The sequence below is a fragment of the Podarcis tiliguerta genome, assembly GCF_965153285.1.
Source record: "Podarcis tiliguerta genome assembly, chromosome: 10".
NCBI lineage: Eukaryota > Metazoa > Chordata > Lepidosauria > Squamata > Lacertidae > Podarcis > Podarcis tiliguerta.
The window spans coordinates 7,987,337-8,001,329 of record NC_139543.1 but is presented as its reverse complement, the minus strand read 5'-3'; the positions used below and the strand labels follow the sequence as shown (position 1 = coordinate 8,001,329).

Genomic DNA, 13,993 nt, shown 5'->3' with positions numbered 1-13,993 from the left:
GGAGGCAGAGACGCAGGAGGGCATCAGAGGAAGGAGAGAAGGAAAGAGGGACAGAGGCCAGTGTTGCCCACAGCTCCTCTGGCCATCATTCAAGGCACCCCAGGGTGCCATGGCACATTTTAACATGAGAAGCCCAGGCTGCATTTATGAACTGGTGGAGGGGGCTTAGACCTCCAAGTAACTTTTGTGCTACACTAGATGACACACTCATAACACTATCCCATATGTCCTAGTATCGTGACCAGACAAAAAAAATTATTTGGTGAAAATCACTGTCTAGCATGCGTCCCACATGCTAATCATTGTCAATATATGTAAACACAAATACAGTGGTACCTCTGGTTATGTACTTAATTCGTTCTTAACCTGAAACTGTTCTTAACCTGAAGCACCACTTTAGCTAATGGGGCCTCCCGCTGCCGCCACACCGCTGCCGCATGATTTCTGTTCTCATCCTGAAGCGAAGTTCTTAACCCGAGGTAATATTTCTGGGTTAGCAGAGTCTGTAACCTGAAGGGTATGTAACCTGAAGCGTATGTAACCCGAGGTACCACTGTATAGAATTGGGTGTCACTTTTCCGATAAAAATAAGAATGCCTCACAGCTGCTTTAAAGTAACAACAACAGCAGCAGTAGCAAAATAATAATAATAATAATAATAATAATAATAATAATAATAATAATATCTGGAAGATTCAGTCTTGAATCTGTTTGGCCCTGACATGCTGAACTGAAATAACCTGCCAAATATTGAGCAGAAAACTCAAATTTGTTAATCACTGTGTTGGAACCATCCAAAACTCATGGATCATTAACACTGAAAGGGGACACTTCCAGATGCCTCCTCCATATTGAAAGAATTCACAGAAGGAGCAGAGGACATCTAGTCTCATCCACCCACCACCTCACTCCAACCGTTCACACTTTCAGTGGATATCAAAAGGAGTTCTATGTATGTACAGATGTACATAGATAGAGCTCCTTCTGATGGTGGTTGAATGTGGTGGTGCTGGTGGTGTTGGTGCTAATGAGGTGATCACAGACAGGACAGGGCTTAGACTCATCTAGCCCAGCTATGCATGGAGTGGTTTGTGTGAGTTGCCATCCACTTATAAAGCCAAAATACACTGTTTTGATACACCTAGAATGTTTCACTTACATGGTAAAATAAGGTTGTTCATCATTCCTGTTTATGATAGTGACTATCAGAGTCCCACTGGTATTCCGACCAAGGTGGTCTGTTGCCGTGATGTTTAACATATAGCTGTAAAACCAAAACACCCAAAATGTCACATTGTGGGTTCCATACGACAGATCTCTTCTCTGCTAACTCTAATCGATTAAAAAAGCCAAGTTAGGTGCTCATTTAGGGACTACCTACATAATACGTACTCACCCATGCGGATCTTTCTCATAATCGAATACCTTCAAGGAAGAAATGGTTCCAGTTCCAGAAATAGAGAACAGTGGTGATGCTGGGGTCATGGAATACTGAAATAAATGACACAAATTGGGAGATCACAGTATTGCTTTGTTGTGCAGTATGAATCAGAGAGATGCAAATGGCTAGTGAATTGTGCTCCATTTGGTAATTCACTTCCTGTTTTCTTTATAGGAAATGCTGCAGAGCCATAATTCCTCCAGCGATTAGCCTGGACAGTCTCACCAGGTTATACCTAATCTCTGCCTTTGTCCCACTGTGTTATGTCATCACCTTCATTCTATTTTAACCCTGATTATTTTTCACATGCGCAACATCTTATCTCTACACATACTGTACACCACATAAAAACTGTTGTATTAAGCAATATATAAATTATTAAAATAAATACTCAGAACTGTATAGTAAAAAACCCCACAACCAATATCAACTTCACACAATCCCACATGGGATAACTGCTGCTTCCAAGACAGAAACAATAACATCAAACTCTCATGAGATGGGTAGGGAAAGAAGCTAATGCGCTAAGAATTCCAAGGAGCACCAAAACACATCATCCTTTGTAAAGAGGTAAGCAAAGAAGCATGTGGTCCTAATATATAGTTGTGTGACTTGCAAAAAATCATTCTTAGTTGTGTTACTTAGGTAATGTTTGGGTATGGAGTGGAAACAAACTTAGGTCAAGAAACTGACTAATAGTTTAGGGTTGCCATACGGCCAGGATTTCTCGAACATATCTGGAATCCAGTGTCTGTGCAGAAATCGGAAAAATGTCCGGGGAAAATCCAGATGTATGGCAGCCCATGTCGGCTGTGCTGTTTTTGCCAATTTTTCATAAAAATAGCTCAACAACTTTGCCAAAAAAGCTTAATATATTTTCTGTCCTGATTGTCACTGTCGGTAATATGGCAACCCTAGCATAGTTTAAGCAGGTCTTAATGGAATTCTTAAGGGCAATAATGTCTCTCTGTCTGGATTCCGGGAAGTCAGAAAACGCTGACAACGTCTTGGCTGAACTAAGACAATGGGCAGGATCCAACCAATTTGTTTCATCAATGCAAGGATTTCCATTTGTGCAACAGAAATTCCCACTCTCGCTTTCCATTGCATGCCCCATAAATCAGTTCTGAAATTTCTTCTGGAGGTTCTTTTGCAGGTGTTTACAAAAATGGAAACCAGATAGACTTAAGTGTATCAGAGTAGTTTATCTCCTTAAAAGCCTATTATTATAGGTCATTTCCCCCCCAGTCAGAGCAATGCACTATAGACTATACCCAAGCATACCAGCTCATAAGTTATTTTCCTTACTTGTTGTACATATCTATTTTATGGTTCGCGTTTCCTCTTTTAATTTTCATCTGTTGTTATAATTTTTCTCATTATAAAATACACTTTATAAAATGAATTTAACAATCTTTTTAAAAAAGAAGACGTCGTTACTTCCCAACACCTGGAAATCTTCCAACTACTATCAAGAGGAAAATTATAAGGTATTTGCACAGTAATGTGGACACATCTGAAAAAATGAACCTTTTTTTTTTACTCAATCTAGTTTTCTGTGTGATATCTTAATCGCCGTCAAACTGAAAACTATTCCTACTCACCAAAGCTGGACTATGACGATTGTCACTTTTAATGTGTTTCCTTCACCCAGCTTGTCATCACTGTAACTCAGTCAATCAATGTCAAAGACTTCAATGCTTCAGTGCAATAAGTTTCAGATATGCTGTGTGGCTTTTGATAATTTCTGATTACCGAATTCAGTTGAGAAGAGTTTTAACTGTTGTATTTCCTAGAACATAATTTTCTAAAATTAAACTCACATTGACTTACCTTTACAGGAGTGGTTACATTAATTTGGTATATGTTTCCACTTGGTGCTCCTTCAAATTGGTAGATCATAACAGCTGTGGAGATGAAAGTATAATGTGCATTAAATTAAAGAGGTTATGAAGATATTATGCAAGCATATAGGTAAGTAGGCCTGAACACATTATGACTTGATGCCTATATAATACCCAGTGTATCTTTCAGGTGTAACACAATAAAGGGCTTTGAAAATGCTTGCAAAGCTTGCTGCTTCGTTTAAGAAGTCTGTTAAGCGTTTATGGAAATGCAGCTTTAAGATGCAGTGTAAAGGACACTGGATGTGAAGCTATACTCAAAAATTGCACCCTCCTTGCAGAGTTCTTTCATGTGAAGGATCACTAACAGAACCATCCTATCAGGGCCCAGATTTCAAGGGCCATCATGGTTGGGCACCTGGGGCTTAGAAGGGCCCATCATCACTACCCTTTCCACCTTGACCAGGGCTCCTGTGCAGCTGCCGACCGCCACACTGGGACCTCCTACTTGGTGCTGCTGCATACTGGGACCACTAGTCACCCATCCTCCTTGGACATATCCCTGGCTGGTAGCAGCACTCTGGAATGGGAGCTGATCCAACTCTCTGATCTATGGTGACCAGCTGCAACCTTAGTAAAGGTAAAGGTACCCCTGCCCGTATGGGCCAGTCTTGACAGACTCTAGGGTTGTGTGCCCATCTCACTCAAGAGGCCGGGAGCCAGCGCTGTCCGCAGACACTTCCGGGTCACGTGGCCAGCGTGACATCGCTGCTCTGGCAAGCCAGAGCCGCACACGGAAACGCCGTTTACCTTCCCGCTAGTAAGCGGTCCCTATTTATCTACTTGCACCCGAAGGTGCTTTCGAACTGCTAGGTTGGCAGGCGCTGGGACCGAACAACGGGAGCACACCCCGCCGCGGGGATTCGAACCTCCGACCTTTCGATCGGCAAGCCCTAGGCGCTGAGGCTTTTACCCACAGCGCCACCCGCGTCCTACCTTAGATAGCCTAAAATACAGTGCTCTACATAGATTGCTCAAAATGCACTGCCTGATGAGTAAGATGGCAGGTGATGCCAAGTGTCAGACTGGCTCCCATCTTCATGAGCTGCCGCCGCCCAATGCCTACTGAGAAATGTAGGGGGTGATTTGTGGAGGTAGCAGCACAGTACAATGGCAGTGGCACAACGGTAGGTGGCAGCAATGCAGGTCAGATTGGCTCTGGCCCGGGACCAATCAGCAGTGCCATGCTTCAGGGTCCACCAATGTGCTTTTATGCTGGCCCTGAAGCCCATGCATGTTTACTCAGAAGTAAGCATTGGTTTATTGCACCTCCAGCTGAGAGAGAAAACAGATGTATGTAAGTGTAAAAGAAATTCTTGTACTATGTGCTCACTCTGATATTTTCCAGTGTTCAAATGTTACATAAATGCCACCAGTCTCTAGTAAGCACCAGCAGAACTGGAGGGAGGTTCTAACAAGAACATAACATTTAAAAACCCAGTTAATTTAAAGCATAGGTCCTAGAGTCTAGGTTTATAGAGTTGGAAGGGACCCTCGAGGATCATCTAGTCTGACCCCCTGCAATGCAGGAATATGCAGCGGGGATCGAACCTGCAACCTTGGCATTATCAGCTCCATGCTCTAACCAACTGAGCAAATCACAATAGACTATTCTGGCGGAAGTTTAAAGACTATCTACAGAAACACTACAAGATAATGAATGTTTGAGGACATCAGATTGAACCTAAAAGATTATTAGCATAAAAATTTAAGGATTAAGAAAGACTAATGTTTCAAGACTTATGGAAATGTAATTATATTAAGACACTAAGAATATGTTGAACTAAAGACAAGCCAGAGGGAAAGAATTTACTGTCAGAATATAAGATTTGGAATACAGAGTGGGAAGGTTTGGGGAAGTCGCAGACTCAGGTTAATGTTAAATAATGCAAAGACACAATGATTGATTTTAACTTTTTCTTTATTCTTTCTTTTGTATTCTTTTGTTGTTGTATTGTTTGTATGTATTGCTTTTGTCCCTTTTTTTGGTATCTGTTTATTTGTATTGTGTGTTTATTGATTGCAAAACTAATAAAATATCATTAAAAAAATATCACAATAGACTATTCTTGTGTGCCTAAAGTGCTCACTGAAAGGATGTGGTCTGATGCATCTGCTTGATTCACTGTTCAGACTTTACCTAAGTTCCAATCAAACAGTTGGCTTAATGCCGGCATGCTGGGCAAAACCATGTAGGCTGGATGTGTAGAGGAGGAGGAGGAAGAGGGAGATCTTACTTGCTCTCTCTTTCACTTTTTACATGGTCATTAGCAATGCAAAATAATTAATTTATGTACTGCTTAATGCAAAAAAGAGGCTTCTAAGCAGTTTGCAAGCATAAAGACCAATTACACAAACACTAAAATATAAATCTCCATAATTAAAATACAAAATAAAACATTTCCCTTAAAACACTAAAATATAAACTTCCATAATTAAAATGTGCACTAAAACAATCCCATTAAAACAGCACAGCAATTAAAACAGAAGACTCAGGACAGACATCAAGGGAGTGCCAGATGGGGCTTCCCATATTTAAGCAGGGAGAGCATTCCTTAAGTTTGTACTGTATGCATATATTCTTTGCTGTCTCTACCCAATGATTAATTCAGAGTAAGACCATACATGCAAATCTACACAGGCAGTGGCATAGGAAGCCACTTGGGCACCTGGAGTGGCAAACATGATGTGCACCAGGGGACATGCCAATCCTCCTGGGGGTGCCAGCGCCGCCCGTCAATCATGCAAATATGCCCGGTGTGTGGCGTTGGCCGCCGGGGATGCGAGCACTGCCTGCCGGGGGGTGCATCCCCGGTGGCCAGTGCCGCCCGCTGGGTGTATTTGTGTGATCAGCAGGTGGATTTTCACGACAATCGGGAAAATCTACTTGCTGAGGGTGTGAGCGCTGCCACACCGGTCCGCCCGGGGGGATTTAGTCACCCCCCAGGCATGACACCCAGAGCGGACTGCACACACACCCGCGACACCCCTGTACACAGGTTCCGTACACAAGGAGCTAATCTGTGGGTACAGTTGGCATGACACCTCACCTGCTCCAAATGTTCAAACCACATGGTTTTGGACTGTGTGAAAGCGGGTGAAAAACTCCCAATGTGGAGATGCCTTGCTTGCCTTCAGAGAGAATTGCCCAGTGTGTATTTCCATGAACAGGACCAGCACTACCATTAGGCAGAATGAAATGACCACCTCCAGCGGTGGCCCATACTGTTTCACTGCCTGAGGCAAAACAGGAAGGTGCTGCCCTTCATTAACCACAAACCCTAACATTTGGGACCCCCAAAAAACCTGTGCCAAAGTTTTGCAGTGAAAACCCCACATTTTGAAGCACCTCCCAAAAAACCCTAAGCAAATCATATTCAAAACAGGGGGTATCGCCCAAGAGCCCAACATTGTCTAATTCACTCCAAACCAGTGCCAAGGTTTGGCAATTATTTTGCAGCATTTTGCAGGTGGCTTCTGGTGAGTTCTCATGAGAACTTGTGAGATCTCACTGGAAGAAGTCACTGGCGGGGGGCGGGCGCCCCATAGGATTCTGCCAATCAAGGTGGCTACTTTAGGCCACTCCATGTGTGAGCTGGCCCAGACCACATCCAGCAGGAGATGCTGGGGGGCCAGCACTGTGAATCCACAGGCTGTTCCCCCTGAGCCTCTGACCACCCCCTCTTTAGAAGGATAGAGTTGTGTGAGATGCATGGCCTGTTTGGACCCTCCCCCCAACCCTCTGCAACCTGGCCTGCTGCCATCAGGTGTGCTATCCTGTTACTATCAGCATTGAAATAGCATTCAATTGCCAATCCAATCAGCTTCTGCACATAGAATGGAGAGATGGTGTTTTAAAATCATTATTGTTCATTATTTCATTTATATATCATCTTTCCTCCAAGGAACTCAAGGTGGCGTCCGTCGTCTCAGGCAGCAAAATGCCTTGGGTCAGCAATGCGCATGAATCACTGCCTGCGGGTGCGCTCCCTTCCAATCACAAGGCAGATGCAAACCTAGTGGTGCCTTCAGACTGGGACTTTGGGGCAGATGTCCCCATTCAACAGAATGAAGAGGGGGACCACCAGATCAGTGGAAACATTATGGGGGTGAAGGCAGGGGAGATTTTTACTATTACAAGTCTAATAGTAACGTTTTTCAGGTGTAGGTGAAGTCTTCTTCCAGTGGACCTGAGCTATCAGTAGTGTAGTAAACACTCTTTTTATTTCAAGCAAATGACTTACTTTGATATTTCAGATTGCCTAGAAACATTGGAGGTTCCGGTATATCAAGCACTTGGATTGTCAGTATTTGCAGGTCATTTGCCCCAGCTTCGTCATAAGCAAGGATCTGTAATTCAAATCGATGTGGCATAGCTTCATAATCTGGAACAGGGTTTCCAGTGGTAACAACCTAAAATAAAAATGAGTAATTATTAGCAAACATTGGGTTAGACCCAGAATAAGTGAGTTGCAATTAGTTCCTAATGAAATCGATGGTGCTCATGTTAATTATTATTTGATATAAAAATGAAAAATGTAATGCTGGTGGTCAACAAAAGAGGTTTAAAGACTCTCTCAAGGCAAATCTAAAAAAATGTAGTATAAACACCGACAACTGGGAAACACTGGCCTGCGAGCACTCCAATTGGAGAACAGCCTTTACCAAAGGTGTCATGGGCTTTGAAGACACTTGAACTCAGGGCAAAAGGGAGAAACATGATAAGAGGAAGGCATGCTTGGCAAACCCTCACCATGATAAGCTCCCGCCCAGAAACTTATGTCCCCATTGTGGAAGGACGTGTGGATCCAGAATTGGCCTCCACTGTTAAAACCATGTTTATGGAAGACAATCTTACTCGGCTATGAGTGATCACCAAAGAAGAAGATTATTTGATACATTTATATCCCTTCTTTCCACCAAAAAGCTCAAGATGACTTATATAGGCCTCCCTCACTTCATCTATGTGGGATAGCTTAGGCTGAGAGGTGGTGACTAGTGAGCTTCACAACTGAGTGGTTGACACTGTCTAACCGCTAGACCACACTGGGCCTCAAGTCAAGTCATTACTAACTTTTTACACTTATTTCATTGGGCACTGATTGCATCTAACTTGACCCAGATCTACAGTTATGTGTTTAAATCTCCCTTACAGTACAAAATTAGAGCATATAAAAATAATGTTTCCTTTTATCAAACTCCACGATGTTTCCGGTTTTATGAGGGCTTTCTTTTATGGAATAAGTACTTGGTTTACTAAAATTTCTGCCACCGTTTAAAACCACCATTTCCCCCCTCTGTTCCCGTCATCCCTGCTCTACAAACTTATGCCATTGTTTTAAATCACCAATTTCACCCTGTCAGTGTGTCTCCCTTCTTGCTCCCATCAGCAGCAGACCTTGGTAACATGGCGCCCTATGTAAGGCCAAAAATTGACGCCCCACCCCAACAGCTCTCGAGATGCCTTTCCCAAAGCTGGGTAAGGGAGGTGTCAAGCTTTGAGAAGGAGGCAGGAAGAAGAAGAAGAAGAAGAAGAAGAGTTTGGATTTGATACAGTGGCGTAGCGTGGGTTGTCAGCACCCGGGGCAAGGCAAGTAATTTGCGCCCCCTAACCCGGGGCAAGGCAAGTAATTTGTGCCCCCCCCCCCGCTGCACTGTCCCTCCCCCAGATAGTCCCTCGCTCTCTCTCCGCACCGCACCGCACGCCTGGCACCCTCCCCTCCACAGTGGGCGGTGACCCGACGGCTCGGATCGGATTCGCACAGCCAGCACTGCAGTGAGAGAGAGTGAGTGAGCCAGGTAGGGGCAGAGAGCTGCGAGTGCGAGCGCCCCCCCCCAGATGTTGCGCCCGGTGCGGCCGGCCCCCCCTGCACCCCCCATGCTACGCCACTGATTTGATATCCCGCCTTTCACTCCCTTTAAGGAGTCTCAAAGCGGCTAACATTCTCCTTTCCCCTCCTCCCCCACAACAAACACTCTGTGAGGTGAGTGGGGCTGAGAGACTTCAGAGACGTGTGACTGGCCCAAGGTCACCCAGCAGCTGCATGTGGAGGAGCGGGGAAGCGAACCCGGTTCCCCAGATTACAAGTCTGCTGCTCTTAACCACTACACCACACTGGCTCTCGACCCTAGAAGAAGACCCTAGAACCCTGTCAGAGCCCTCACACGTTCTACCCAAAACCCAATGCTTACTAGGCTTTGAGAAGGAGGGGGGAAGGTGCCCCTTGTGGGGGAACTGGTTCCACTGCCCTAAACCCACCTCTGCCAGGGCCACTGGTGTTGTGCAACCTGCCTTCTCTTTTCCTCCCCTCCTCCACACCGACTTCATGCAAAATCAGGATGGTGATGTGGCATTACAAATCCTCTAATGAGGGCTGTGGGATGACAGCCTTACATTTTATGTTTATAGGGAAATATATTTAAACAAAACTCTACTTTGCACTGGTTTCACTGAGATATTAGATTCAACATTCTATTATTAAAGGGGGGAAAAGTTATCGATGTTATAACAGTATCCTCCACCACCACAATCTGACAGGCAAGATTTTGAGACTAAGCAAACATTTACCTGGTACAGAATTGTAGATCTAGAGTTGATAGCAAAAGCTTGTGTGAGTGGGTTTGAGTTTATTATTTTAGGATATCCTCTTGCCACTGAAACATTTGGGGTTAAATCAACACTGAAAGTATACACCACAGTACCAGCTGGAGAATTTTCTGTTACATTGGCTGTATCAGGTAAGCCAGAAAAACTCAGTGTTCTTCCCCCTGCAGATTACAGAGAATCGAAGCATATATTGTTCAGAAATATTATTTTTAAGTGCAGATTGGTCAACAACGTACACTTTGTCTTAACAGTATCTTCCCATGAAATAGAAACCACTTTGCTTTCTAACTATATCCATCTGTCTACCTTAAGCTTTATGGCTGCAAAAACATTAACCCATTCATAGCACAAAAAATGTAGTTTTTCTCAATGCAGAATCATTCATGCTTATGTTCAATATGCTGCTTTCAATCCATATAGATTCTAGATCCTGCTGTCCACAAAAGTGGACATGGTTATTTGATGTGCCTTTGAAAACCATTGTTGGGTAATACAGAATCAATCTACAATGAGCTTTTATTTGTGGAATCTGTGAAACCAGTTTATCAATAAGTGTTTTTCAGGGGCAAAAAATATGCAACAGATCTAAATTATATGTGTACTACATAGGGCAGTAAAAACACTCAGTCTCCATTGATTCTAGAATAAAATGTTGTTGTGTGCAACCTAAATGCTGCATCTAGTCAAATGGCCTTTCTAAATAATCTATATCAAAGAGCTAATATAATTATAGCAACAATAAAATCAATATCAACAGCAAATAGAGGGGAAATCATGCAATCAATCCCCATGTAAAAGCAAGTAAGTCAGTTAGTCATCCCCAAATATATTTTTTTTAAAAAAGAAATTCATTTACTAACATTTAAAACACACACACATACACACACGAGGGGGGGGGGTATGAAGTACTTCTTATCACATTCATTTCCCTCTAGTCTACAGTCAACACTGTGAGCTGCATTGATCCAGTGGCGTAGCGTGGGGGGTGCAGGGGGGCCCGGCCGCACCGGGCGCAACATCTGGGGGTTAGGGTTAGGGGGCACAAATCCATGGGTTAGGGGGCGCAAATCCACGGGTTAGGGGGCGCAAATTACTTGCCTTGCCCCGGGTGCTGACAACCCACGCTACGCCACTGCATTGATCTCACACCCCACATCCTATAGCAAGGTCATTCCCAGTAAGCAATGCATCCATCTTTACTTCCCATGTTTGCAATTGTGCACTATAAGTCCATAGCAAAACCACTAGGAAGTCACTGTCTAGTTTAGGATGGGCAAAAGCTGGATTGCGGTCTTTAGTGTGCCACCGACAAATTTATGGTGAATCACCTAGCACCTGGTGATGTACTTTCAGAGAACACTGTCTGTGGTGGGCCTAGACCTGATTCAAAAAGGCATTGTCTTATGTTCCTAAGCAAGAATATGAAGCAAAAATATTTTTCACACTGATTAGTTATAGCTTAATTCAAGAAGTGGTCTGCAAAACCTAGTCTGTGGCTTCACATCCTTGCCTGTCCCAGGGAAAGCAATTAGACTTGAAATCAGCCTCCCAATTGAAGGAGGGGTCACAGTTAGAGAAGAGAGAGTGAACCCCGTTACCAATTAAGCCTTAACTGCTAAAAAGATATTTAGTACATTCCCTTTCATAGAAAAAAATCAAAGAGAGACCCTGAAAGACTGGGCTTTGGTCTCCTGATTACCAGAATATTAAAGATTTACTGAGAACAATCAAAATAGTGTTCCATATTTAATCTATGAATAAAATCATGTCCTTACCACATATTTCTCCTAACAAAAGAAGGAGGCAAAAGCACAGCATGTCCTGAGTCTTTCTTTGAATGTGGCTATCCATGATCAAACTGAGATATCTTTCTCCTAGCCTACTTCAATCTCATTGCTCAATTTCTTCCTTATCATGGAGAAGTGACAAATCAAACAAAGATTCTGCTGTAGCTAGGGCAGTTTCTAAAACATCAGTCTGTTTACCATCTTGTGAATGGCTCACTGATAACAATCCATCACAAAGTTAGTGATCCTCATAGAGTAGTAATGAAAGGAGGAGGGCAGAAGATTTTAGAAAGTTTACAGGTAGCCAGAATTGATTATCTCAATGGCCTCTTTTCAATCTTAAACAACATGGAGAAATTCACATGGCAAAAACTGGGAATGTAAGATATGGTTCTACTAAAACAGGCTTACAGAATCAGTTTTATTTATGCTTATCATTATTATAGCTTTTAAAAAGACATTTGATGGTTCTTATAAGCAGCATTATAAGGGGGCGGTTCGAATCCCCGCGGCGGGGTGCGCTCCCGTCGTTTGGTCCCAGCGCCTGCCCACCTAGCAGTTCGAAAGCACGTCAAAGTGCAAGTAGATAAATAGGGACCGCTTACTAGCGGGAAGGTAAACGGCGTTTCCATGTGCTGCGCTGGCTCGCCAGATGCAGCTTGTCACGCTGGCTACGTGACCCGGAAGTGTCTTCGGACACCGCTGGCCCCCAGCCTCTTAAGCGAGATGGGTGCGCAACCCCAGAGTCGGACACGACTGGCCCGTACGGGCAGGGGTACCTTTACCTTTATAAGCAGCATTTAATGCCAACAGGATAAATAAAACCTATAATATTAATTTGGGGTATTGGAATGTTGGGTAATCTCAATGCTGAGTTTATGTACTGCTGGTGGCAATGGTTTAAAATCAAATTCGCATGGGCAACTGTAATAAATAAGAGAATTTATGCAGGGGTTGTATATTTTATACCACTGTATCTATTTCTTCTCATTCTGGGGTATATGAAGGATCTCATAGATGAAGAGAGTGCTTTTGAAAAAAAGTGGTATAATAGAGATTCCCCAAAACAGACATACATACATATATTTGTATTCCACCCTTCCACAGTTCAAACCATGCTCAATGTGGCTGACAACATGAAAAAATGCATGCAGTGTTGGGATACTGCCAGGGAGACAAAGTCCATCATGACTCCACGTCGTCTCCGGACGTCCATTGAACTCCCGTAGACACGCAGTATCAGCAATTAGCGACACGAGCTCCAGAATTAGCTTGCCACATTCCAGAGCCAATGCACGCTCTATCAGAAGATAATGCACAGCGAAAGATGCACTCAGGAGAGCATTATTTACAAGTTTATTTCTGCGTTGATCAGAACAAAGAAAAACATGACTGCCTGCTTCAGTGTTCCGGCACCGAGAGACACGAAAGCAAAGACACAACAGAAACATCCTGTGAAACAGGAAATACGCAGACTCTGTGACTCACAAAGCCTGCTCCCTTTTAAGGTGGAACGGAAATATCCTAACATGCAGTTCTTTACTGCATGTTTCATTTCATAATTTAAAGTAATGGATGTATTTTTTCCCATTTAAACGGTTATACAAATACAGCCTAATCATGGTTCACTTAATGCCTCTTATCAGTGGTATTAGGCAAGAACCTCAGTACTTTACAATGTAGGCAGTGGATGGGAAGAGTATGCTAATAGTTCACAGGTCTCATTAACAAGGCTTCTCCTAAAGAATGCTTGGAACTGAGGTTTACTGAAGGTGCTGGGAATTGTAGCTGTTACCAGTAAACTACACTTGCCTCATACCAATCCAGATCAGTGGTCCATTTAGCGCAGTGTTGTTGTTGTTGTTTCCTCATAGGACTAAATCTGAGTGATCAAGTATAGATATAGCTTAATTTTAGAATGTACAATTTAGAATCTAGATATCTTCTGTTCCTCAAGATTTCCCCCCATTCTCACAACTCTTTCCATATTCTTTGTTGAATCTTAATTCTAGGCTTGGGCTAGAAAGATTGTAGGACTTGAATACTGTATAATGAAGGATCCAACCAGAGAATTTGAGAAGAGGCCGTAGATGCAGCTAGACATGCCCTGTAGAAAGGTCAAAAGAAGAACTCCGGGGACAGAGCTCTTGGCTTCCTTTCTTAAATGTGAACATAGAAAATCATGCTGCCTTTAAATTCCCACATGTCTATCTCAGCGCTTCTTCATGGATGAATAAATTTAATAGAGGTAAGT

General features: G+C 43.2%; 1 protein-coding gene across 7 annotated transcripts in view; it reads right to left on the bottom strand.

Moving 5' to 3' along the window:
- Nucleotides 1–13,993, bottom strand: part of CDHR3 (cadherin related family member 3) — a 46,416-nt gene that overhangs the window by 21,653 nt on the left and 10,770 nt on the right. For 3 of the 7 annotated variants that reach the window (XR_014502088.1, XR_014502089.1, XM_083399540.1), the window contains exons 1-6: nt 11,728–12,175; nt 9,914–10,113; nt 7,590–7,758; nt 3,275–3,348; nt 1,397–1,491; nt 1,160–1,264 (exon numbers count right to left, since the gene is read on the bottom strand). Coding sequence is in view for 5 of the 7 variants with exons in the window: in XM_083399540.1 (XP_083255666.1) it covers nt 1,160–1,264; nt 1,397–1,491; nt 3,275–3,348; nt 7,590–7,758; nt 9,914–10,113; nt 11,728–11,803 (719 nt within the window). In the remaining 2 variants the exon portion in view is untranslated. Of the gene's footprint in view, nt 1–1,159; nt 1,265–1,396; nt 1,492–3,274; nt 3,349–7,589; nt 7,759–9,913; nt 10,114–11,727; nt 12,176–13,993 lie in introns of those variants that run through there. The other 4 variants (XM_083399536.1, XM_083399537.1, XM_083399539.1 and 1 more) reach the window with 4 other exon arrangements.